Here is a 27,677-nt window from a genome sequence, read left to right on the forward strand (position 1 = left end):
ACTGTTCAAGCTAAGGAAGTATTAAAGATTTTAACGCACGAGAAATGCAGTATTAGTGAAGCACGTAGTAAATATAAATGAGTTGCGTCACTGCCGGAAAAACGGCATTCACTAATCATTGCACTATACTGCTTCTACATAAATTTTTGTGTACTCGGTGGAAACTAAAATAACAATTTCACAATATTTACAAGATGCAGTTACTACTATAGCTGTAACTGGTCCCATGAAGGTGGAAGAGGTCCTCAGGTCTCCTTCACATTTCTTGGTGTTCAGCATCCCCATATTCCGAATTTGATTCCATTATTAAATTTTGCTTTTTTCTGGTTATTATTCAACGTTTGTTAATTTTGTTATGGTTCACTCTTTCGAAGACTACACTTTTGAATAAATTGCCAGAATTTCACATCGAATGTGATTCTTAAAAAAACGTTGTGAATACAATTCGAAGAATAGTTAAAGTGTTGACAAATGATAAAACTTAGAACAACTAAATTTGATCTAATTTTTTTGTCATGCATGGACTTTGAAGTCTAATCTGAATAGTACAGTAACTTTCGCATGGAGCATATAACTATTTTAATAAAAACTACTGTAGAACTCTACAACTCGAAATTAACACACGCGTAGATATTTTATAAAGTCATAATTACAATACGAACTACTATCTTAAATTTATATTAACATAATTTTAGTAAGCAATTTACATAGTTTTTATGGTTTTCTTCTGCATCTTAGCTTTTTTATCGCATTGATGGCGTATTTACTTCGGCTTATATATTTACTGCCATGCAAGTATTGTGACCTTACATATTTTATCATCACTAATTTTTGCATTAAATTAAATTTGTAGTACGTTGCTTCACTACTCAGTATTTGACGTACTTTTACTTTTTTGGGTAGTTTTTTATTTATACATACATACACACTTCTAATTTTTTATATATGATTTTTTCCCCAGTGTTAGGTTTTTATTACTTTTTATTCGTTTGTACGCAACCTCCGTTTAATTTTCACCTATTTCGTATTTTTTAACGCTTAATTGCCGGCCTTAAGACTTTTCCACATTTATTTGTTTTATTATTTTAATATGTATTATTGGAAATTTTTAAGTTGCGTATAGAATTTTCAATTTATACAGCACACTGACTGATATAGTATACTGTCGACCAACCCAATTATCTCATCTTTTGTGTTTATATAAATTATTTCTGCTATGTTTTACTTTTATTTCAAGTTCCTAAATAAGTTGCAATAATTTATATTAACATAAGAAAGATTTTTAGAAAAAAATAATAAAGTAAATCACACGATTGATTTTTGCTTGCTGCTTTCATTAACATCATTTAAAATCATGATTTTTATATATTATAATAGCTTTTGAAGCTATTAATGTATAAAATATGTTTACACATAAAAATATATTTAGTTGTTTAATTTCTTAAAATTAGTTTAAAAGTTTATATTTTGTCTTGTCTTTCACTTGAGTTAAATTTTCTCTTTTTTGCTTGAAATTTGTAGTTAAAATTTTACTCTCTGTTTTCATATTTTCAATTTAGACAATAAGAGACATAATTTAACAAATGAGTTTCACAAGTAGTTAAACTAAATATAAAACGTGCCTCTTTATTTTACAATACACTTTTGTGATTATTGGACAAGGATACTGGTTGATAGAGATATGAATATATGTATGTATAATATGTATAAATAAAATGTTTAAGTTCAACCTCGTATCAATATGAATGCACACTCATACATATATACATATATTGTATAAATAGTGGACCACAATGCCCAAAGAATCTTATAGTTATATGAACTTTTTTTGTTTTTAATAACTAAGAAAGATATATATGAAAGTGTAATCTGAAACTGCTATGTACCCTCCTTTTTATTGAGTGCCACTAACTATTTAAACAACAATTACTTAAAAGTTTCCATTCCCACGGCAATTGGCATTTCCCAAAAAAATTGTTTTGAAGAGCGCTTTACACTATAATAAACACAGCAAAAACGCGGTAGTAGAAAATTAGCATACATGCCTTTATAAATTCGTAGATTACAATGCTAGAAGTAATTCATGTAAATATTAAAAAAAAATATCGCTCTTAAAACTGTAAGTCTTACATTTGGTCTAATTTATTTTTAAAGAAATGTCACAACCTTTATAACCAATTTTCCTGAAAGAGAGTGGTTACGGATGGAGAATATTCACGTTCCCTTAATAGTTCGGAATGAAAGTGTGATTAGTTTTGGTACGAACCTATCATTGAAAAACTTTGCTATCTCTAAAGTATATAACTTCCATTGATTCATTATTTGGTAGTGACTACAGCAAATATATATATATGTATATGGATTCATCCTCATATGTAATTTGCTTTTTACCTATCGACTTTGCACGGGCATAGTCGTAGTAAAAAAAATATAGTAAATTTGCGTGCAAAGGTATAAAATCGTACGATCTTTTTAATACGTAACGTATGATCAACATTAGATTTACTATACTCTCAGATACAATGACATGTAAAAACGTTTATAAATAATTGTCACTGTATTTATATTTATAGTCGAACATTGAAAATTTGCAAAATTATTTTACATAAGATTATGTTAACTATGATAAATCCCGTTTGCTCGACACATACCATTCGTCATATTTACCCTGTTGTTTATTATTACTTTTTATAACCAATTTGACACTGAATAACTTATTAGAGTTTGGTAGCGACTGTGTGCAGCAGTTAGTACTATCGAAAAATATACAGGGTGTGCCATATAGCGTTTGTTTTTTGAACCACCTATTTTTTTGAGAATGGTAACACAAATGACATGTCAAATGTGTTCATAATTTACTTAAAGGTTTGACATTTACGAAATGGGACGCTATACGCTTGAACTAAATTGGGAAATATTGAAAACCTATTTCCAAAGTGGTGAGTCTTCTTCTTCTTCCGCGATTACAGTATATGGCGAGCGTTACCGTGACATGCTCAACGAGTTTTTCTTTCCGAAAATTCAAGAGGATGACATGGACGACATTTGTTTTAAACAGGACGGTAATCAGCCGAAATTGCGATATCAATTGGCCACCTCGGAGCAGTGATTTAGGCCGTTGGACTATTTTTTGAGGGGAGCCGTTAAGGACAAATGCTATGCGAACCATCCAGAGACGATTGATGCTTTAAAACACGAAATCGAAGTTGCCATTCATGAAATGGGAGCCCAAACAATCGAAAATGTGCTTAAAAATTGGGTTGATCGAATGGCCTACTGTAAAGCCAGTCGTGGCAGTCATTTGAACGATATTATTTTTCATTCATAAATGACAATGTTCAATCTTCAAAATAAAAAAAAAAGTTTGAAAAAATATTGATTAGTTTTTTTTTATAGCCGATTCAAAAAGAAAATTTTACATGGCCCAACCTATATAATGTTTTTGGTGTATCAGGAAATTTAAATAAGTAAATTGAGCGCTTTGAATTAAAATTTACTAAATTTTAATATGTGAGGAATACCGAATAAAGTTGTACTTCTATACCCCATATACGATCTCAATGAAATTCGTTGCTAATATGAGAAACGAGAATACCTCAATAAAATATGTAGATGTAAAAGCTGAAACTAAGCCACACAGGCAAACTACACGCACAACAGTGAAAAGACGCTAAGGAGAACATAATTTAGAAAATGTATTAATTCTGACTCGTAACATGGTCAAACAAATTATAAATGAATATATTAAAATAATTGGCTGATTTTGGCTGTGGTGAAATACAAAAATATGCCTTATAAAGTTTTCTTTCCTCCAAAACAATGCAAACGTATTGCATATCTCGACAACTCGAAAATATTTCCAACTTCCCAGTGAAAATGTTGTGCATTTCGATTGAGAACAGAGCAAGAAAAATTCAACACTTCCACAAATTATATATGTACAATATGTAATAAATATATACATAAATGAAATGAGATAGTACGATTTACTTCCATATTTTTCTAACAATTAGAGTTTTCAGACAACTATTTTCACGAACTTTAGTACAAAACTCAGGTAAAAATCACTTCCAAAAATTTAGAGAGTTTACGGAAAACTTTTCATTAAGAACTGCCTTAGAAACTTTTGCTATGGATGTGCCGAAAGGCTGGTATATAATAATCTAAAAAGCATAACATTAGTTTTTTATTGAAGTTTGAAATACTAAATATGAGACCATTCTAATTTTTTCCATGAAACGTAAAATGCAAAATAATTACGTTTCATAGAAAAAATTAAAATGGTCTCATAAATTATGTTTTATACTGATGTACTTAACTATTGGCTAAGTTTTTGGTATCATTCTAATTTAATTATTGCTTCATAGCAAAAACATCATCCCTTGTGAGATTAGTATTTCAACAAACGCTTTTATAAGTATTTTATATAGTTACTATACCATTTTATAATAAGAGTATCCCTATATGAATTTTGGCAAATCTAAGTGCTTCGATACAGCAGCTGATTTTTTTTTTGCGATTTGGTGATCTGAATGCCAATGTGCCCTGCTTCTCATTGTTGCTTTATTTGTTTCTTTACACTCCCATTGAAATTTTGACATTCGAGCCAAAGTACATCAATAAAGTGGTGGCGTAGAGAAGCTGCCTTGACTTTTCTTTACAATTTAACCTTTTCTCTAAATTATCGCACCTTGTTTACCATTTACTCTGTTGTTGTCTAGACCAGCATACTAAGAGAGTACATGTGTACTCATAGAGGCAACAACAAATATCACGCCATTGGCAAATTCGATATGTCGAGTTTGACATTTTAGAGCTTTCAAGCAACAACAAAATACACTTCATTATTGTTTTCTAACCACCAAAATGTAAAAGCAAAATTAATGTAACCGTTGTTGTAGCTTTAGCGAAGTTTCGTTCTATAAATTCAGAAAACAATGACAATAGGCGACAGATTATTGCAAGTTCATTAAATTATGGCGAAGATTTGTCCTCATTGAATTTCGCATACGTAGTTTGGAAAAATTTCAAGTAAACTATGTTGGTAGCCATTGGTCCAAATAAAAAAAATATATATATTTAAAATCATGAACTTTTAATCTGATCGCACTCGCAGCGTTTTACAACAAATGGTGGCGTGCAGCAATGTCATTAGAGCAGAGCTGGTCATTTCAGAGACACGCGTAAGTATATAAAAATAAATTTTTATTTAATTTAAATCAAAAGATTACTACATTTGAATTACACTTTTTAATTTAGTTCTAATTAAAATGTTAATTAAAAATCTAACATGAAGTTTACGTGAAATAAAGTATCACATTAAAAGATTAATTCTTCAATATAATATCCTTCACATTATTTACATAAAAAGAAAATCCCCGCTTCCTTATAATTTTCAATTTGAAGTCGTTGGCAACAATGTTTACATCAGACGCACGAACGAGTTGCTTTCTTCATTCGCTCATCGCTAAGTTAAATTAAAATAAATGATTGTGTGAGTATTGCTCAGCAATCAATGCATTTGAGCGAAGTAGAACCAATGATGATAGATTACAAGTTTTGGCTAACCGAAGCAAAATTGTGAGTAACTGCGGCTGCCACGGCATAGGGGATTCGGCAGGCGAGCTCTGCAGGCTCATTTCACACGTCTTCTTACGCTCTTCCATTCAGTCGTTGTTCAGACGCAAACGAAGTAACATGAATGTCTGCGTTTATTTTTTCATATATCCCCAACACAATCTTAATTTTGTCGAAGACCAATGTGACGCCACTCTCTCTCTGGTGGGCGCAATTTTTTTTTTTTATTCCCGTGTAGGGAAATTAAAAAAATCCAATCGCCAACAACAGATACATATATCTCTGAAGGATGATAGAATAAAAGGTTTGGTGCACGCTTATTTTACACTTACTCTTACGCTATTCCAACCAGTCCTTGTTCAAACGGTAACGGAGTAACATGAGCAATGGCAGTGTGTGTGTACCAGCACAGTCTCAGATTTTTCTGATCTCGGCCGCAAACAATCCTCTGCCATAATTCCTGTTTCGTCAGCAAGTCAGCTGGTTTCTTCAAATTCACTGCGAGCCGGGTAACGGTTTGATGTTAAACACACCTTTGCCATCTGTACATTCTGGATAGCTGTATTATGCCTATTCGAACTCTCATACATTCATACATATACAATTAAGTCATTTTCAATGTCGAAGTATTGTTATGTGTTTGTTTTTGTTTTGGTTAGGCTCACAAGATACCAAGGGTATTGTATGTGTATATTTATATTTTACTAAAATAGTATTCGAGATTAGAAACCGTGAAAGTGTTGTTAATTTCTATACATGATAATAATTTTCGCTTACAACACCAATATAATCGTGAATTATACATACTTATGTAAATGCTATGCTTGAGGGATGTGGATGAAGATCTTTTGTGACAATAACCATTAAGTGTATTCTGCCAATAACATATCAGATGTACAAATAAAATTAGGGATTTTACAAGTCATGTCAAGTCAATTGTTATACTTTATTATTGCATTGGGGTAGTTTAAAAGTAAAATATGTCAGCATCACGAGCTGTTTCACGTTCTATTCAACACTATTTCTTCAAATGTACCTTACAGGGTCTTTACTTGGGAAAGAAAAACAAAATATGTTAAAAAAACAAAAAAAAAAAAAAAACAGAACAAAAAGCACTACGACTTTTGAGCTCCACATATACGTATGTACTTTAAAATGTGCATACACACACAAAGGCAAATTTCGCTAAATTTAAATGAGCTTTTCCATAACACCATTTTGTTAGTTTTTGGTTGCCTTAATTTGGTTTAGCTTCGCTTAAGCATATGTGTTTCTGGTATATATATACATATATTTATATACATATGCTTGAGTGGGTTTTAAAACTGTCGATTTTGATAGTTGAATACTGACCGCTAAGCAACCTCAGTGTTCAACAGTGCTGCTTTGCAAATAATTGGATTTAGGCATGGCCAAATTTAATACCGCTTATATGCAATTAAAACTCAGTTTTCACGATCAAAATCCACCGTATCCACTTATATCGGACGGTTTGAGTCGATCAAACATTGATAGAGCATGTGCGTGAGAATGCGGATGTGTGGCATGCGGATGTCCCGGGTGATGAGAGTGGTATACGGCTGCCGCAGCTGCTGCAGCAGCAGCTGCCGCCGCAGCAGCTGATACTGCACCAGGAGGTGGTGCCGGTGCATTCGTTTCCGCCGACTGGCTATGATGAGCATGCATTGCTGTTGGGTAGTTACTTTGGGCTGCTACTACTGCTGCAGCGGTTACTGGACTACCATATCCGTATGGATAGTTGGGACTTGGTAAGTGAAGAGAAGTGCCTTGTGCTGCACCGGTAACGGTGGGATTGCAATATGGATTGCCATAGTTACTGGCGGAACTGTGTTGCCCCGCTGTACCATAAGCTGTATGATGATGATGGTGTACTGGATGATGTGGCGTTAAATGATGGTGATGGTGTGTTGGTGCTGGCGCATACATGGAGTTAACGCCAGCCATATGTGGTGGAAGGTGCGCATGCGGGTCCATATACATTTGAGGATGGGCAACATGATGTGCAGCAACTGCAGCAGCAGCACTTGTCGCCGTGGGCGAATTTGCTGCGGCTGCAGCCAAAGCAGCCGCTGCCATGAAATTTGAATGATACACATTACTTGCTGCTGCTGCAGACGATGGTGTCGACAATGAATTATAATTACTGTTGCTTCTACAACCATTACTTGGCGTAACAGACGAAGCTGCTAAATTACTAACTGAAAAATTGTTGTTGCCTATATTGTGTAAATTCGGCGTTGATGGAGTGCTATAAAGACTGGTGGGCACTGTAGAGACAGCACTACTAGTTGGAGGTGTACATGCATTTGGCGCATCTTCGGCCATATTGTTATCCGCTGGGCTATTGGTGTGACTGGCTGAACTCGTCAGTGGTGTTGAGGGCAATACACTATCTGTCATTAGCGATGCTCCCACCGAAGTTCCATAAGACTGATGAGTTGTCAGTTGTTGTTGATGGTGGTGATGACGTGGCGACATCATAACTGGCGAGGAGGCGGCTGACGAATTAAGTCTATGGATACTGTAACTGCCTGGTGAGTTAGCATTAAATAGTCCATTAGCTTGATGCGGTGTATTGCTGCCACTGCTATTATTGCCAGTCACTGTATCACTTGTTTCAGATACTGTAGAAATCCCATTCACTGTGGGCGTGCAGTAATGCTCAGAATGTATATCAATCGCTGAACTACTTACACTAATGAGTTGCTGGTGTTGCTGTTGCTGTTGCATATGTTGTTGCAAATTCTGTAAACGACTCTCAACGGCCGCACTGACAGAATTACTTGCTACCGCAGTTGATATGGATACGGAATCATTCTCTGGTATTGTGGGAATTTGGTCGACTAGTGACTCGAGCCCAGAAAGACTTTTGCTACTCACATCGGAAGCCAATCGTACTTGATGGGAAACGAGATGGTTATGCTGGTGTTCGGATATATGTTGCTGTTGTTGATTTTGATGATGCATGTGTTGACTTGAATTTTGTTGTTGCTGCTGCTGATGTGTATGAGGCGATGAAATACCATAATTGCTACTCACGAGATCATCATAATGTTGTTGGCGCTGCCATTGGGCCTGAATTGCGGTAGTCGTTGGTTCGTGGATCGGATGTACTGTGGGTTGCAATTGCTGCAAATGATGTAACTGTTGATGTTCGTTGAAGTTTACCGCTTGTTGTTGTTCTTGCTGTTGCTGCTGCTGCTGTTGGATCTGTTCCTGATGGAGGTGTGCATACTGTGCAGGCAAAGTGATGCCCGTGTGTGCTGTAAGCCATTGCTGGTAGTGATCGGTCGATTGGTTTTCAGCTGATGACTCGTTCACTGGACTTGCGAAACGCGTGTTTTGTTGCAATTGCTGATGCTGATGCTGGATTCGAGAGTGTTGTTGTATTTCCGGTCTTCGTTGATTTTGCAATTCTGACTCATTTTCACTACTTAAAGCAGGATTAGTAGTAGGAGGCTCAAAATCTACAGCGCATATATTTGGCGAACTGGGTGAAGGGGATTCGCCCAAATGCGATTCATGTGAAGCAGAAATAGATACGGGTACTGATGAGTTAATTGGTACTTTATTTGCAAGGTCACTCACTGATGTTGTGAGCGATATAGATACCGATGCACTGTCATGGTGTTCCGAGCTAATCGAATTTACACCCTGTGCAATACTTTTATGGGTGTAATAGCTATTTACATTATTGCTGCCACTGCCGCCACTGGGATTATCGATATGTGCGTTGACTAAATTCTTAGGACTATTCATAATCCCGCCCCCATTATCTAGAAGTTTATCGCATTGTTGTTGATGTGTGGGTGGTGTAGACTGCGTAGAAGTGGGTGGAGTTATACCGGCATATGAGCAATTCAATGCTGGTGATCTCATCGGTGAACTAGATGAGAACATTTGCTGCGTCTGTTGCTGTGACAAATCTTTACTTCCATAAGTGTGAGACTGCTGTTGAATTTGCTGTTGTTGCAAACGCTGCGTAGAATTATTATCCATGCCCGTCAGCGCCTGAATCGACATTGCATGTGGTTTCACTTGAAGAAGAGCATTTGGCACTTGTTGGGTTTCGGTAGTTGGCTTTACTTTTTTCGGTCGTCCTCGCTTCTTCTTTGGTGTTTCAGCATTACCTCCGCCGATACCGCTTCCCAAGAGTGAATCGTTGACACATGTACTAGTGGAACTACCTCCCATCATTGACAAATTTAATATATTGCCAAAGTCGTTACTGCCTACCATTTGTCCTATCATTTGCATCCGACTGCGTGTGGCAGAGTTCATTATATCCTGGTCTTTAACCTTCTTTGGGCGCCCACGTTTTTTTTTCTCGGGCGGCGGTTGCCCGTGATATGTAGTCATCGCGTAATTTTTATGATTGGATTGTTGCATTATATTACTTGCAACTGTTTCTGGTGACGGTCCTGGACCCGACACATGACCAGGAACGCTGTGACCATGTGCACCATCATTGGACCTATACATGTAAGCAGATTCAGCGGACGCTCCTTGAAATCTAGGGAATTTCTCCTGCTCTTGATGCATAGAGCAGTTAGCATCTGGGACGATGGCTCCTTCTCTGATCACAGCTATGTGGCTAGCAATACAACCGCTACCCCCCCCGCCGCAGTTACCGCAAATAGCAGTATCACTGCAAACGCCAAGTGTTGAACCACTTATGCCATTACAATCATTACTGACTCCACCGCTCTCATGCTGCTGAGTGGAAATGCTTACGGTTTCACCATCTTCCATTGATCGCAGTTGCAAGTTGTTATACTCAATGCTAATACTATCCGTTGTTGCAGGTATCCCTGTAGAACTTGTAGACCCACATAATAGTCCTGCTGAAGAATTAGCAACACCAGAAACTAATACGAGATTCTTCTGATTCTCCTGTTCGCAAACTTGTTTAATTTTCTGTTCAGTAAAAATGCATTCCGATTCATCCATATGTGGGATTAAACCATTTAAATAGTCTCGAAATTTCTTCAGTGCGGCATAAAAAGGAACCTTATCGGCAGCTCGTGGCAACTGTGCACACCTTGCAGATGACGATGGCATAACCCAAACGTACTAAAACAAACAAAATTATATCCATACTAAAATAATAAGATATCTGGTTACCTACCGTATCGGTACCCTCAACACACTCGGGTTGTCGTCCAAAATTGAAATCCTTTTTACCAGAGAACACTTCAAAAATTAGTTTGCCGTTAAAAACGGCGATTTTTGGGCGAAAACGCTGCAGTTTCTCGAGTAAAATGCGACTACCCTCTTTAATTTCTTTGCGTGTCAAATCTGCGGAGCCCTTAGTCGCACGCTGCACCATATTCGTGAAGCCAATGCCATATTTCAATAGCTTGTAATCTTGTTCGGCGCTCATTTGTTCTTGAGTGAGTCCAGATAGGTAAAGGCATTTCCAAAAATGATTGCCAGGTCCTGCATAATGACGACCCTTATATGCAGCAAACAAACCAGGATTAATGCCAATCTGAAAACGACAACAACTCTTAAGTTAACCTGGCAATTTTGCGCATTTAAATCACAAAATATGTTGCATTTAAAAGTAAAATTAATTAAATTAATTTACCTATATATAACCTATATTTAGAATCTAATAAAATAAGCAAAATGGGTCGCGCTAAGTATTGTACGGAGGAAGAAGCCAGATTAATGAAAAATTTAAGAAAATAAGGCAACACGATCGATCAAATAGTAGAATTAATAAAATGTTCAAAGAAAAAAGTTTTTAATGGTATTTATAACATACCAAAAGCTGAAACTCAAGAAAGAAAATTTAAACTTCTGAGACTCATGAGATTCATACGTTATAGCAAAATTACAACTTTTTGTTATCAAACGGGCTAAAATTTAACTAAATTTGGAAGTTGTAAGTCGGACAGTCCGAAGCAAGTTGGTAGAAGCCAGATTAATAGCAAGAAAACCCAAAAGCGTACCGTTGTTGAGTTTACAAAACAAAACAAAAAGGCTTCAATTTGCAAGAAAACACCTTTTCCGTTCAAACTGGAAAAATGTGCTATGGACGGATTAAACGGAAATAAGTATGTCTAGATCTAATGGAAAACAATATGTTTGACAACCAACAATTATACCATTTACGCAAACTAGCAAAGAAGTGGTTTAAAAAAAAGTGAATGTTTTATAATGGCCGTCGCAACCTCATGACTTAAACCCAATTGAACATCTTTGAGCACAACTATTACAACATCTATCCTGCCAACAAGTTTAGTAAATTCAATACATCGTAGATGGGATGAAGTCATATTCAAGTACGGAATACTAAATTTAATCTCCAAATGTACGCATTATTTTAAACACTGATTTTTAGTAGGAAAACTTTTTTTTCTATTATTCTTTTAGGGAATCTTTCTTAAACTCGATGAAATTTAGTATGTTGTACCGGGCAAGCTGTAGAATTTCGCCAGCAGCGACATACATTTAATGTTCATAACTTTACGTTTCTTTTCAAGAATTGAGGGCAAACTTGAAATAATTTATGTTGTGGAGAGTTCGAATGCCCCTATCACAATCTCAAATAGCCCACTTAAGCATGCTATCAAAACAGAGGAATATGAAAAAAACCCTTGGATACAGGTTTCTAACTGGAGGAGACTTAACGCCAAACACACCCATTGGGGACCCCGTCTCATTACCTCAAAAGGTCGCCAACTATTGGCAGTCATCATGAAATTGAATCTCATCACAGCCTTCTCAGGCTCCCCAACGTATTTGCCCACTGACGCAAATAAAATACCACATCTATTCGACTTTTGTGCAGCAAAAGGTGTTCCAACTAGTGAAATAACCTACAGCTCATGCTACGAACTATCCTCCGATCACACTCCCATGTCTGTCACAAAAAATAAAGATAAAGCTGATTCACTTGGTCACTGCTGTCTCCACAACTGTAAAACAGCCTGGACGTATTTTCGAGCCCTTATTACTTCAACCATTAACTCTAAACACCCACTCATGCAATGAAGACATTATAAATGCTGCCGAGTATTTCAATAATTGTATACAACATGCAGAAGGGAACTGTACATCATGTCTCACCAAGCAACAGATATCCCTTGAAATAAAAGAAAAATTTAAAGAAAAACGAGAAGCAAGAAAAACATGGCAAAGAAGCAGATATCCTGGGGACAAAAAAACACTTAACTCACTTACTCAAGAACTCAAAAAACTTCTTAAACAAGAGCACAAATCTCACCTTCAGAACTATCTCAACAAACTTGATGCAACCTATGCCACTGACTACTCTCTCTGGAAAGCAACTAAAAATTAAAAACAAAATCATCAAGCATCCTTTAAAATGGAAACAAACAAACGGGCTAAAAAAAATCCCAAGAAGGCAAACAAATTTGCCCGTCACTTAACATAAGTGTTCAGCCCTCACGAAATCGAACCCTCTCTCGGCACTGCTCAAAAAATAAAAAATACCCTACAATATACTCACCAGATGGACCCACCAACAAAAAAATTGTCGAAAAATTAAGTTAAAGAAGTGATAAAAAACTAAAAAGAAGGGCCCTGGATACTCGTATGACCTCATAACAGGAGAGGTACTGAAACAACTCCCAGAAGAAGGACTCACTTTCCCCCCCAATGGAAAGTAGCTCAAGTAAAAATGATGCCTAAACCTGCAAAGCGCTGAGCAAGATGAATCATATCGGTCCATCAACCTATTGCCTTTTACGTCTAAAGTAATGGAATCCCTTCTACATCGCGGCCGCCGTAGCCGAATGGGTTGGTGCGTGATTACCATTCGGAATTCACAGAGAGGTCGTTGGTTCGAATCTCGGTGAAAGCGAAATTAATAAAAACATTTTTCTAATAGCGGTCCCCCCTCGGCAGGCAATGGCAAACCTCCGAGTGTATTTCTGCCATGAAAAAGTTCCTCATAAAAATATCTGCCGTTCGGAGTCGGCTTGAAACTGTAGGTCCCTCCATTTGTGGAACAACATCAAGACGCACCCCACCAATAGGAGGAGGAGCTCGGCCAAACACCTAACAGAAGTGTACGCGCCAATTATTTATTTTATTTTTTAATGGAATCCCTTTTCCTCAAAATTTCCAAATTACCAATTCGATTTCAGGAAAAAACTCAGTTCCATCGAAAAAGTCCATATACATATGTACATTCACAAAGCAATTCACCAAAAAAAAAAAACATTTCACAGCGGCTTTTCACAATATATATGAAGCCTTTGACCTCGTTTAGCATGATGGCTTACTCTATAAAATAAAATACATTCTTGCGATGAATCATGGGCAAATGGTTATGATATCGCAACCAAACCCCAATATCATGGAAGAGTACAGAAGAGCCAAGAATCAATAGCAGAAAATCGCCGAACACGCAAAACACTTGTCTAACAAACTAAATATACTATATTGTTAAAACAGTGAACATATCTTCGAGTGTACCAACATAAAAAAAAATAATAATTGAAAGTCGAATGTACGTAGCCCATGAAATTTGAGAATTAACTTTATTTCTCAAACACACCTTAAGTCCAGCCTTGAAAATCGATATTTCTTTGACAAACAAGGTGAAGAACAGTCTGACCTACATATGTGAAAGTTCAGCTCGTGTAAGGGAGTAATATAGGATCCATTCTATACTTGCTATATACTTATAATCTACCAGCTCCTGAAGAAACCATAGTTGGAACGTTCGCGGAGGACACTGCCGTACTCACAATTGTTTACCACAACCCCAAGCTGACTCCGAACGGCAGATGTTTTTTATGAGGTGCTTTTTCGTGGCAGAAATACACTCGGAGGATTACCACAGCCTGTCGAGGGGCGACCGCTATTAGAAAAAAACTTTTTCTTAATTAATTCGAACCTACGTTCTCTCCGAATTCCGAATGGTAGTTACGCTCCAATCCATTCGACTACGGCGGCCACCTAAATTGTTACTACATCGCAATTCTCATGTTTCATTCGAAAGTAAACTCTCACTTGATTCAGCTATTTTAAAACAGATGTGGACTGCAGCTAACTTAAACATAGAAATACTTCAAAGATTCCAGTCGAAAGATCTCAGAATGACCTTAAACGCCCCTTATTATATCATAAAAGGACACATTCACAATAATTGAAGAAATTACCAAATATGCCAAATCACACAAATTCGACTTCAATCGCACTCGAATGCTCTTGTCGCAGAAATAATTGCAAATCCCATAGCCTTCACCAGACTCAAGAAAAAGTTTACAATAGACGTCATATCATAATAAATTAGTCTATAAGTATATTATTATTTATCATAAAATTAGTAAAGGGTTGTATCACTGGGTGCATTCCATTAATGTCTCTTAAATGAATTGAATGAAAGAAGAACTAATCAGGCGCAACGTTTTATCATGAGTCCAGAAGCATCAAAAAAGCTTTTATCTAAATCAAGAACTCTTCCACAACAGCTCAAGTTATCTCAATTTATCACGCACTAAATTACGTAATAAAAAATAACTTTTAAATAATTGAATTCGAACCGGTATAGAAAATTTTGCAAATTTTGGATTCTTGGTTGTGATTGGCGACCGCCGTACCCGAATTGCGTTGGTGCGTGACCACCATTTGGAGGTACGTAGGCCCGAATCTCCGTGCATGAAACACCAAAATGACAGAAAGTTTTTTTCTAATAGCGGTCGCTTTTCGGCAGACAATGACAAACCTCCGAGTGTATTTTTGCCATGAAAAGCCTCCTCATTAAAACATTTGCCGACATTTAAGATACAATCAGGAGGAGGAGCTCGGATAAACACCAAAAAGGGGTGTAAGCGCCAATAATTTATTTAAATTTATTTTGTCTGATTTGAATAAATTGTTTTCAAAATAATGCTTCATTCATGTTTTTAAGACAATGTGCATTACGTAGAGAAAGACTTACTTATAAATCCACCCAATGTGCCTGAGTTGCGACCAATTTAGCGATATTGAGCTCTTCTAAATCTTGAAAAATGACTATGTCGGAAAAAGTGTTGTCTCTTCTAAATCTTGAAAAATGTCTCTGTAGGAAAAAATGAAATAAACAATATGCGAAAATATTCAAAAATTAAAAGCCAATTTAAATGGAAGGTGGCTGTTTTAAACGTTATTGGGGGAAGCTGATGAATATATCAGCGATTCAAATGATTCTGATGATGACAGTTTTGAAGTCATTATGGATCATTCTGATAGAAATTATTGAGAAATATCGAGATGAAGAAGAGAAATACCATTGATTTGAGTAATGCGAGATCTATGGTACTCCATAGTATAAGTATATAAGTTTACCAGGGATGATAAATACGGTGTTTGGCACTCATAATATATGTGACTTTCGTGACTTATCTTATCGCTTCAATATGTATACCACTGTTGAGTGTTTTTCGCATTGGTAATAGAACAAGAATATTTATAAGAGGTTTGACAAAAAAACAAAAATAGTAAAAACAGACGCTCCAACGCAATTTTTTTGTTTTGTTCGAAAAAAATTTTTTAAAAGGCAGATAAATGTAGGTGTGAGACTTATATTTATAGCAATGCCTTATAATAAATAGCGATTTTAATTTAAGCTAACGGCAGCCCAGGGTTAATGGCGGTGGGTTGGTGCGTGACTTCCATTGAGAAGACGTAAAACTCCGTGAAACACCATAATGAAGAAAGAGTTTTTTCTAATAGAGGCAGGCAATGACAAATTCTTAGTGTATTCCAGTAGTATACAAATGCCTGCATGACATTTTTAATCCGGGCTGGAACGCTGCAGAACTGCAATGTGTTTTGTGACAAGTCCGAATAGAAAACTTTCAAACTTTCTACTAAAACTTGGAAGGAAAGACATTCGGTTGATGGTCGGTTTTATTACAGGATACAACCCATTGGGTCAGCACATGACCACCATGGGAATCATTGAGGACCCAGTGCACTGAGCACGTTCTCTGTGAGTGTCCTGCCTTTGCTAGAGCAAGACTACGGGTTCTGGGTTCCGATGTCGTAAGAATGAGTAATATTCGTTCTCTAATACTGGAGGATATTTACAGATTTACCAAGAATGTGGAAAATTCTCACAGGACTAACTACCTCTGTCTCTATCTCTATTCTTTCCAGCTCTTTCTCTGATACTTTGCTCCTTTCCCCCTTGACTATCTACCCTCTTTCCAGAGCTCTAAATACGATGGGCTTTTTAGCCTGAGTGTTATAGGAGCCACCAAATCTCTTGGTGCTCCTTAGCTCAACCAATTCAAATTTTAATTTCATCAGAAATAGTGAAAGGCGCGTGCCTGCCGTTTGCGATGTGTGTGCGTTTTTTTTTTTGTAATTCTTTAAGTACATATACACAGCCCATAGCTGTTGTGTTAAACAGAAAATCATTGTTTCCACATTATAGCTCAATTTCAATTTTCCGACCTAAGTAAGACTGGTCAACGGGAAGCCAATTGGTTATACCACCATAATTTAATATGGACTTATGGCAGCGACAGTTATAAAACCGTTAGAAACTATTTTCTATCAACCTTAAAAAACATAAAAGTTAATGTAAAGCGACAAAAGAAACAAAGGTGGGTAGCAGAGTTCCTCCAAAAGCCGGTATTTAACATTGAACAAACTTTAAAATGTGATGGAATAAACCTATCAGATTATACATTTTTTATCATTTTTTAAATGAGTGTCATGTAGACCCCCATGTTTTATACTTTCTCATTATTATTTATTTCAAAAAATACCCATGGGGTTCCGTTTTGGGAAAAATTAAATAATAACGCGCTCGCGATAACTCAAAATTCGAAAAGTGTTGAATTTAATATAACAATATATATATAATATATAATTGGTGCGTACACCCTTTTCGGGTTCCTCCTCCTATTTGTGGCGTGCGTCTTGATGCTGTTCCACAAATGGAGGGACCTACAGTTTCAAGCCGACTCCGAACGGCAGATATTTTTATGAGGAGCTTTTTCATGGCAGAAATACACTCGGAGGTTTGCCATTGCCTGCCGAGGGGCGACCGCTATTAGACAAATTTTTTCCTTAATTTTTTGGTGTTTTCACCGAGATTCGAACCGACGTTCTCTTTGTGAATTCCGAAGGGTAGTCACGCACCAACCCATTCGGCTACGGCGGCCGCCAATAGTAATAATATTAATATTAATATTAAAAATAAATATTTCATTATTAATATTAAAACAAAGTCAACCTCTTAGAGAATTAGAGATACTTTAATCAATTGCTTTGAGGCTCAGGCAAAGCAGACAGGGGAAAGCGGTTCCTTGGTGGAACCCTGAACTGTCGAAGCTTCGTGTACAGACCAGAAAACTTCTTAATAAGGCCTTAAAGACCCAAACAGAAAAGGATTGGGCTAATCATCTACTTATATATATATATATATATATAATATATAATTGGCGCGTACACTCTTTGTTTGGGTGTTTGGTCGAGCTCCTTCTTTCTATTTGTGATGTGCGTCTGGATGTTGTTCCACAAATGGAGGGACCCCTACAGTTTCAAGCCGACTCCAAACGGCAGATAATTTTATGAGGAGCTTTTCATGGCAGAAATACACTTGGAGGTTTGCCATTGCCATTAGAGAAATGTTTTTATTAATTTGGTTTCACCGAGATTCGAACCAACGTTCTATCTGTGAATTCCGAATGGTAATCACGCACCAACCCATTCGGCTACTTACACAGAGAGAATATAAGAAAAAAGTACGGAAAGCCAAACTTGAAGCCTATAGAAATTTCTGCAGTAACGTCGAAGAAATGAGGGAAACAGCGAAACTTTGTAAGGCTGGATTCCATTCGAAAACCTGATGGTTCATACACCATTTCCAAATCGGAATCGTTTAATGCTCTACTCTACCCATTTTCCGGGTAGTAGAACTCTCTCTGAAGTAGAGAGTGACATGGACAATAACGGTAGCAACGGTGGAACCTCTTGGCACACAGCTGGTATATTGCTAGTCGGATAGTGACAAAGGAATCGATAAGGTTTTCCTTGTCTTCCTTTCAGAATTTTAAGTCCCCTGGACTTGACGGAATATATCCAGCAATGCTTAAAAAAGGAGGAGACAGACTGATTGAGACCCTGAAAAGTATCTTCACAGCCTGTCTTGCACTTGGTTATATACCATCCAGATGGCGACGCGTAAAAGTAGTATTTATTCCGAAACCATGCTCTCTGAGAGGTTGTTAACCGCTGGTGGGAGCAGTGACGAACAAATCACAGTCAGGGCCAAGCAAGGATGTCTGGGGGTGTTCTTTCTCCGCTGCTGTGGTGCTTCGTCGTAGCCTCTCTATTAGTGGAGATGCAGGAACTCGATTTTAACGTCCAAGCATATACGGACGATGTCTGTGCGCTAACATCGGAAAAATCCTTAAGGAGGCTTTGCACGAAAGTGCAGAGGATTCTTGACAAAATCGATGACTGGTGCATGAGACAAGGTCATTCCGTTAATCCGAACAAAACAACCATAGTCTTGTTTACGAGAAAACGGAAATTGGATGGACTCAGTCTTCCAACACTGAAAGGTGTGACACTTGGTCTTTCCGATGAAGTTAAATATCTAGGAGTAATCTTGGATAAGAAGCTGACTTGGGAGGCACACGTTTCCCTGAAGGTGAATCGTGCATTGAAGATTTTTCAGCAATGCCGTAGAGCCTGTGGTAAAACCTGGGGTCTTAAACCTGCTGTGGTCCTATGGATATACACAGCACTTATCAGACCAGTCATCACTTACGCTTCTGTGATCTGGTGGCGACGGAGCATGGTTAAGTCCACAATCCGGGAACTATACAGGCTACAATGAAGTGTATGTTCATGCATCCTGGGTGCCATGAGTACAACCTCTGGTGATGCCCTAAATGCTATGCTTGATTTGCTCCCCCTGGATCTTAAGATACAACAGGAAGCAATAAAAGCAATGTGTAGACTCCATAAATATGGTATCTGGCCCGAAGACGGAACTTTGGTTGCTATCGGAGCAGTATCCACTGTTTTTGGCACCTAAAGATGACCTGATACCCACAGTTTCATTTGGAAGGAAATTTGATGTCAGATTTCCATTGCGTGAGCAATGGAGCAATCCAGAATGCATGCAGGGAGGTTTGACGGATATTTTCTTTACCGATGGGTCCAAGAATGAAATAGGGTCTGGAGCCCGATAGTACTTAAACGATCGTAATAAATGTCAACTGTTTTCCAAACGGAAGTTTTTGCCATCCTGAAAGTAGCCGAATGGATAATCGAGAGGAGATGGAACGGGAAACAGATTGGAGTGTTCAGTGACAGTCAGGCTGCACTGAAGGCCCTGGAGAACGCGAAGCAAACCTCAAAGATTGTTCAAGAATGTAAGAAGAAGTCTTAATTCTGTCGTAAGACAAAACAGGCTTGTACTTATATGGGTTCCGGGACACTCCGGTGTTCAAGGAAACGAAATTCCCGACGAATTGGTCAACCGTGGATCAGCGGTGCCCCCACAGGGGCCAGAGCCAATAATCGGAATCAGTTCCGCAGAAATCAAGAATTGGATCAGTGATTATGTAGGCAATCTACATAAAGAGCGATGGTCCGGTCTAGAACGCTGCAGAAGTGACAAAGTGTTTTGTGACAACTCCGAACAGAAAACTGTCACTTTCTACTAAAACTTAGAAGGAAAGACATTCGGTTGATGGTCGGTATCATTACAGGACTCAGCATATGACCACCATTGGAATCATCGAGGACACGGGAAGCCTTTCATGCTTGGAGGAGGCGGATAACACTGAGCACTTTCTCTGTGAGTGTCCTGCCTTTGCTAGAGCACGACTACGAGTATTGGGTTCCGATGTCATGACAATGAGTAATATTCATTCTCTAAAACTGGAGGATATTTACCGATTTACCAAAGAATCTGGAAAATTCACACAAGACTAACTATCTCTATCTCTGTCTCTATTCTTTCCTATCTCTTTCTCTGATACTTTTCTCCTTCCCTCCTTGACTATCGACCCCCTTTCCAGAGCTTTAAATACAATGGGCTTTTTAGCCTGAGTGTTTTAGGACCCATCAAATCTCCTGGTGCTCCTTGGCTCGACCTTTTCAAATTTCAAGTCAACATCTTTTAAATGATGATGATGAAATTGGAGTATTGCCATCGCAGTCCTTACTCCCTTCAGAAACAACTCAACCATCTAAAACAATCACATCACTGTCTATAGTCGAGGTTTCAAATGAAGAGAAGTCTTTAAGAGTTTTTACTATAGATAAAGCTATAGAGGCATTTCGTAAAACGCTTATTGAAAAATATGCTGATCTTGGAGGAATTATTGAAGCAAAACAATTTTGATATACCAATTCGTTGCATATATGATAGGAGATATATGGAAAAAATGTTGAGCATGAAGGGTTTTGAATATCGTGAGATCGAACTGATTGAATTCTAAATAATAGTGAAATTGAAAAGATAAAAACCGATATGAAATTGACTAACTTAATAAAAATTCTGATATTCAACGTGTTTTATTTACATTATGGAATAAGTCAAAACCTAAATATAAGCAGCTTCAAAAATTTTGAAAATCGTAAGCAAGCTAGTTTTGAGTAGAATATTCAAATACTTCATTATGTTTAAAACTAAATGTGACAATTCAATTGTTAGATCAGATTTTGTCTGAACTGAACCCACCATCATCACCAACAACAACAACGCTCAGCCTTGGTGACCTTATGGGATTCTAACTTACGCCGACCAAAGGACTACGCCCCGTAGTGAGAGAAGAAGTGGATATACTATTCTCAAGACTATTGATACCTTTAAAAAAGATGAAGTTGAAAAAGAAAAAAGTATTCATGGTATTCTTGAAAGTCTAGGCATGTTTCATCGTCATTTCAATTTAGTTTACGATGATTGTGAAATACGAATTAAATGTTCTTATTAAGGTAATTATGCAAAGCGTACTCTGAATATCTATTGCTTTGAATTGCACGAAAACAATACTAGGGGAGGGGAACGGGAAGCATTTCAGAAGCGCGTCTCATACAATACAAATCAAATAATAATTCATGTTGATGGTTATTATCAAACATAACATATGAGGGTTCCATAATAAAAGATATGTCCCACAGCTATAGATATATATAATTTTCTAAAACAAATTAGAGCATATTTTGCCTGAAGAGGCGAAAAATAAACTTATCAGTATTCAATTTTCAATTTACTTCGCTGTAAATATTGTAAATAATTCTTACCTGCTTTTAAATATACCAAAAGTTATTATTATTATTATTTTTTTTATTATTAATATATAAAGAGTGCTATGGACCCCTCTATAAAACTTAAGCCCCGTCTTCCTATGAACCATATCATTCCAGGCTTTTTTCCAATACCTGGAATTTAATATGCTTATTACCGCCCTTAATGCTCAGCAGGTTCGGTTCTGCATAAAACATCCTAATCCGTCAATTGATGATGCCTTGTTAAAAATTCGAGGGATTCCTCCCGCTGGATTCCAAGGTCGGCCGCCACTTCGTGAATCCACTATGCCCATATTTAAAGGCATGAGCCTCAAAAACTAAAATTTTAAAATTGTTGATACGTACATCCATGTTGATAAATAAAAATAATTTCAATATCAAATAAACCACATATTATTTGTTATCAAAGATAATATTGTATTAGTATGATCAGGAATATACAAACATTACTAGTGGTTTGCATACAATTCCCACGTCGTATGTTTTTTTATTGGTTTAAATTATAATAGGACTATGAATAAGTTCGTGCGGTTTTACAACAGATGGCGTAACTTGATTATTATTCCATCGATCCACATTTCCAAACATTCATTGGAGAGCTACTGTCGTAAGGCACAAACGTCAGTATAAGTTTTTTATTTGAAGCGTAAACAACAATATTTTTACCACACTTGAAAATGTCGAATTTCGTGCCAAATAATGTGTTTTTGCGGGGAATTCTTCTTCATTATTTTAATATGAAGAAAAAAGCAGCCGAAAGTCATCGTATCTTGGTGGAAGTTTATGGTGAGCATGCTCTAGCTGAGCGAACGTGCCAGAAGTGGTTTGCACGCTTTAAAAGTGGTGATTTTGGCTTGGAAGACGAAGAACGCGAGGGTGCGCCGCCAAAGTTCATGGATACCGAATTGGAGGAATTGCTCGATCAAGATCCGGCTCAAACGCAAGAAGAGGTTGCAAAAACTTTGGGAGTTGATCAATCAACCATTTCCAAACGTTTAAAAGCCATGGGAATGATCCGAAAGGTAGGCCATTGGGTGCCGTATGAATTGAAGCCAAGAGACGTTGAACGCCGTTTTATGGCATGCGAACAACTGCTTCAACGGCACAAAAGAAAGGGTTTTTTGCATCGAATTGTGACTGGCGATGAAAAGTGGGTCCATTACGACAATCCAAAACGTCGGGCAACGTATGGATACCCTGGCCATGCTTCAACATCGACGTCGGCGCAGAATATTCATGGCCTGAAGGTTATGCTGTGTATCTGGTGGGACCAGCTGGGTGTTGTGTATTATGAGCTACTGAAACCGAATGAAACGATTACGGGGGATGTCTACCGACGACAATTGATGCGTTTGAGCCGAGCACTGCGAGAAAAACGGCCGCAATACGCCGATAGACACGACAAAGTTATTTTGCAACATGACAATGCTCGGCCACATGTTGCACAAGTGGTCAAAACATACTTAGAAACGCTCAAATGGGATGTCCTACCCCACCCGCCGTATAGTCCAGACCTTGCGCCATCCGATTACTATCTCTTCCGATCGATGCAACATGGCCTGGCTGACCAGCACTTCCGTAATTACGATGAAGTCAAAAAATGGATCGATTCGTGGATTGCGGCAAAACCGACCGAATTTTTCACAAAGGGAATCCGTGAATTGCCAGAAAGATGGGAAAAAGTAGTAGCAAGCGATGGACAATACTTTGAATATTAAATTTGTAACCATTTTACGTCAATAAAGTTTCAAATTTCGAAAAAAAAACCGCACGAACTTATTCATAGTCCTATTATTATATATGATAAACACCCCACATTTTAAACGAAATGCTTAATGGTTGTTTACTATTAATTGTTCGCAACACATTTAACCAATACTCGTACGAGTCTCAAAGTGGAATGTGTGGTACTTTCCATGTAATATTTAAAAGTTTTAATCTAAGTTTATCTGTTGCTATAGTTGACATCATACACAGCATCATTTTCTTTATCTTGCATTAAGATTAATTCATGTTTACAACTAATAATAATTTTATCAAAATCTTCAAAAAATCCGAGTAGGATTTTTAACGGTACACAAAAATTAAAAGTCCAGTCTTAAGGTTTATATTTTCAAAAGGGCACCACCAGGCATTTATACTTTCAGATTCGTTAAACGATACATACATTTCCATTTCTGTTGCAATACCCAACATGTGCGATCAATTTCTATTCCATTCATTTCATATCGTATCTCCTCGAAGAAATGGGCCATACAACTATTTAACATCTTTACAGTTTTTGAAATTGTTGAATCAGCATTTGATATGGATCAATGTACAAAATACTCTCACTTAGTAGCACATACTCGTCCTGATTTTGTATGGGGATGTAAATATGGTATGTATCTATGGTATTCTTTTTTATTATACTACTAGCAAACCCGGCCCCCTTCGCTGGGCACACTAAAATAGAATAGATATGGTTTAGAACAGAAAATATATGGTTTTCATATTATTTATTTCTTTATTCTTTATTCAAGCGCTTTGGCATAAACAATATTTTTTGTTTTTCTATTTGTTTTTGAGTAAATATAAAATATAAATTGAAAATCAGGAAAAAAGAAGATTGTTTTTAAATTTCAAATCAACGCATATGAATAAACAATCGTCTTTTTTCCTGATCATCCATGAATTTTTCGTTTCAATTTATATGTTTTATTAAGCATTGGAGCTTTTTTAACCATTATCCATTTATATTTAAAAAAAAAAAAACGAAAAAAATTGTTTTTTCCACGAACACATAATTTCATTCGGATTTCACATTAAATTCTCAAATTTCGTAAGAAATTATTCACTGTTCCAAAATCCACTCCAAAAAAATTCACAAACAATTTTTACATGTTGCACTTACGTTTTTTCCTTATGGCATCGAAATCAGAAAGAAATATTGACACATTGTAACTAACACTGTCAATTTGACAGTTCAGTTCCGCCCCAAGCGTTAAAAAAGTAAGCGACATTATGGCTGGCTCAAAAGAACGCTGTACCCGTTGCCACTGCTCCGAATTACAACCAAACTTTACGAAACCCATTTTCAATACTTACTTAACAATGTGCATAAGTTTGGTTTAATTCGGTGCAAAGACACGGCGGGTCCACGTCTTGGCATATATTTCGAGACCCTAGTCATCAATAGGTATGAAAATTACCCCGTATTAAAGCACTTATCAACAGCTTTCATTTGATACCTATATTGTACATACACAACCAAAGGTTACCCGGGTCCACGTTTTGACCTATATCTCGAGCCCCCAGTCACGTAGCGACATGAAAAATACTCTGTACTAAGGCATTCACAAACAGCTTCAATTTGATATCCATATTGTACAAACACATTCTAGGCTCCACGTTTTGGTCTCTATCTCGAGATCTTAGTCACGGAGCGGCATGAAAATTACTCTGAACTAAAGCATTCACCAACAGCTTCCCTTTGATACCCATATTGTACATACACGTCCGAAGGTTACCCGGGTCCACGTTTTGACCTATATCTCGAGACCCTAGTCATCAATAGGTATGAAAATTACCCCGTATTAAAGCACTTATAAACAGCATTCATTTGATACCCATATTGTACAAATACATTCTAGGGTCCACGATTTGGTCTCTATCTCGAGACCCTAGTCACGGAGCGGATGGAAATACTCTGAACTAAAGCATTCACCAACAGCTTCCATTTGATACCCATATTGTACATACGCATCCAAAGGTTACCCGGGTCCACGTTTTGACCTATATCTCGAGACCCTTTCTACCAATAGGTATCCAAACTATACGGAAACCATCTTCAATACCTCCTTAACAATGTATGTAAGTTTGGTTTAATTCGGTGCAAAGACACGGCGGGTCCACGTTTTGGCATATATTTCCAGATCCCAGGCATCAATAGCTATGAAAATTACCCCGTATTAAAGCACTTATCAACAGCTTTCATTTGATATCCATATTGTACAAACACATTCTAGGGTCCACGTTTTGGTCTCTACCTCGAGACCCTAGTCACGGAGCGGCATGAAAAATACTCTGAACTAAAGCATTCACCAACAGCTTCCATTTGATACCCATATTGTACATACACGTCCGAAGGTTACCCGGGTCCACGTTTTGACCTATATCTCGAGACCCTAGTCATCAATAGGTATGAAAATTACCGCGTATTAAAGCACTTATCAACAGCTTTCATTTGATATCCATATTGTACAAACACATTCTAGGGTCCACGTTTTGGTCTCTATCTCGAGACCCTAGTCACGGAGCGGATGGAAATACTCTGAACTAAAGCATTCACCAACAGCTTCCATTTGATACCCATATTTTACATACACATCCTAGGGTTACCCGGGTCCACGTTTTGACCTATATCTCGAGACCCTATGTACCAATAGGTATCCAAACTATACGGAAACCATCTTCAATACCTCCTTAAAAATGTGTGTAAGTTTGGTTTAATTCGGTGCAAAGACACGGCGGGTCCACGTTTTGGGATATATTTCCAGACCCTAGTCATCAATAGGTATGAAAATTACCCCGTATTGAAGCACTTATCAACAGCTTCCATTTGATACCCATATTGTACATACACGTCCGAAAGTTACCCGGGTCCACGTTTTGACCTATATCTCGAGACCCTCGTCATCAATAGGTATGAAAATTACCCCGTATTGAAGCACTTATCAACAGCTTCCATTTGATACCCATATTGTACATACACGTCCGAAGGTTACCCGGGTCCACGTTTTGACCTATATCTCGAGACCCTAGTCATCAATAGGTATGAAAATTACCCCGTATTAAAGCACTTATCAACAGCTTTCATTTGATATCCATATTGTACAAACACATTCTAGGGTCCACGTTTTGGTCTCTATCTCGAGACCCTAGTCACGGAGCGGATGGAAATACTCTGAACTGAAGCATTCACCAACAGCTTCCATTTGATACCCATATTGTACATACACATCCGAAGGTTACCCGGGTCCACGTTTTGACCTATATCTCGAGACCCTATCTACCAATAGGTATCCAAACTATACGAAAACCATCTTCAATGCCTCCTTAACAATGTGTGTAAGTTTGGTTTAATTCGGTGCAAAGACACGGCGGGTCCACGTTTTGGCATATATTTCCAGACCCTAGTCATCAATAGGTATGAAAATTACACCGTATTGAAGCACTTATCAACAGCTTCCATTTGATACCCATATTGTACATACACGTCCGAAGGTTACCCGGGTCCACGTTTTGACCTATATCTCGAGACCCCAGTCACGGAGCGGCATGAAAAATACTCTGTACTAAAGCATTCACCAACAGCTTCCATTTGATATCCATATTGTACATACACATTCTAGGGTTACCCGGGTCCACGTTTTGGTCTCTATCTCGAGACCCTAGTCACGGAGCGGATGGAAATACTCTGAACTAAAGCATTCACCAACAGCTTCCATTTGATACCCATATTGTACATACACATCCGAAGGTTACCCGAGTCCACGTTTTGACCTATATCTCGAGCCCTATCCACCAATAGGTATCCAAACTATACGGAAACCATCTTCAATACCTTCTTAACTATGTGTGTAAGTTTGGTTTAATTCGGTGCAGACACGGCCGGTTAGCGAACACACACAAAAAGTTGACTTTATTTTATATATAAGATTTTTTTCAGTTTGTGTCCGAAAAATCCAAATATCTTACGGAACCCTATTTTTTTCCAAAATAAAATGTAATCCATGTTACTCTTGGATAATGTAGTTTTCGAATGGTGAAAGAATTTTTAAAATCGGTCCAGT

The 27,677-nt window shown here is 37.4% G+C and overlaps 1 protein-coding gene across 3 annotated transcripts in view; it reads right to left on the reverse strand.

The window, feature by feature from the left end:
* Positions 1–303: 303 nt before the first annotated feature.
* Positions 304–27,677, reverse strand: part of LOC129250849 (uncharacterized) — a 166,730-nt gene continuing 139,356 nt past the window's right edge. For all 3 annotated transcript variants that reach the window (XM_054890449.1, XM_054890451.1, XM_054890450.1), the window contains exons 6-7: positions 10,727–11,089; positions 304–10,671 (exon numbers count right to left, since the gene is read on the reverse strand). In XM_054890449.1, the coding sequence (XP_054746424.1) occupies positions 7,036–10,671; positions 10,727–11,089 (3,999 nt within the window). In that variant the 3' untranslated portion in view covers positions 304–7,035. The remainder of the gene's footprint in view (positions 10,672–10,726; positions 11,090–27,677) is intronic.

The sequence above is a fragment of the Anastrepha obliqua genome, chromosome 6, assembly GCF_027943255.1.
Source record: "Anastrepha obliqua isolate idAnaObli1 chromosome 6, idAnaObli1_1.0, whole genome shotgun sequence".
NCBI classification, from domain to species: domain Eukaryota; kingdom Metazoa; phylum Arthropoda; class Insecta; order Diptera; family Tephritidae; genus Anastrepha; species Anastrepha obliqua.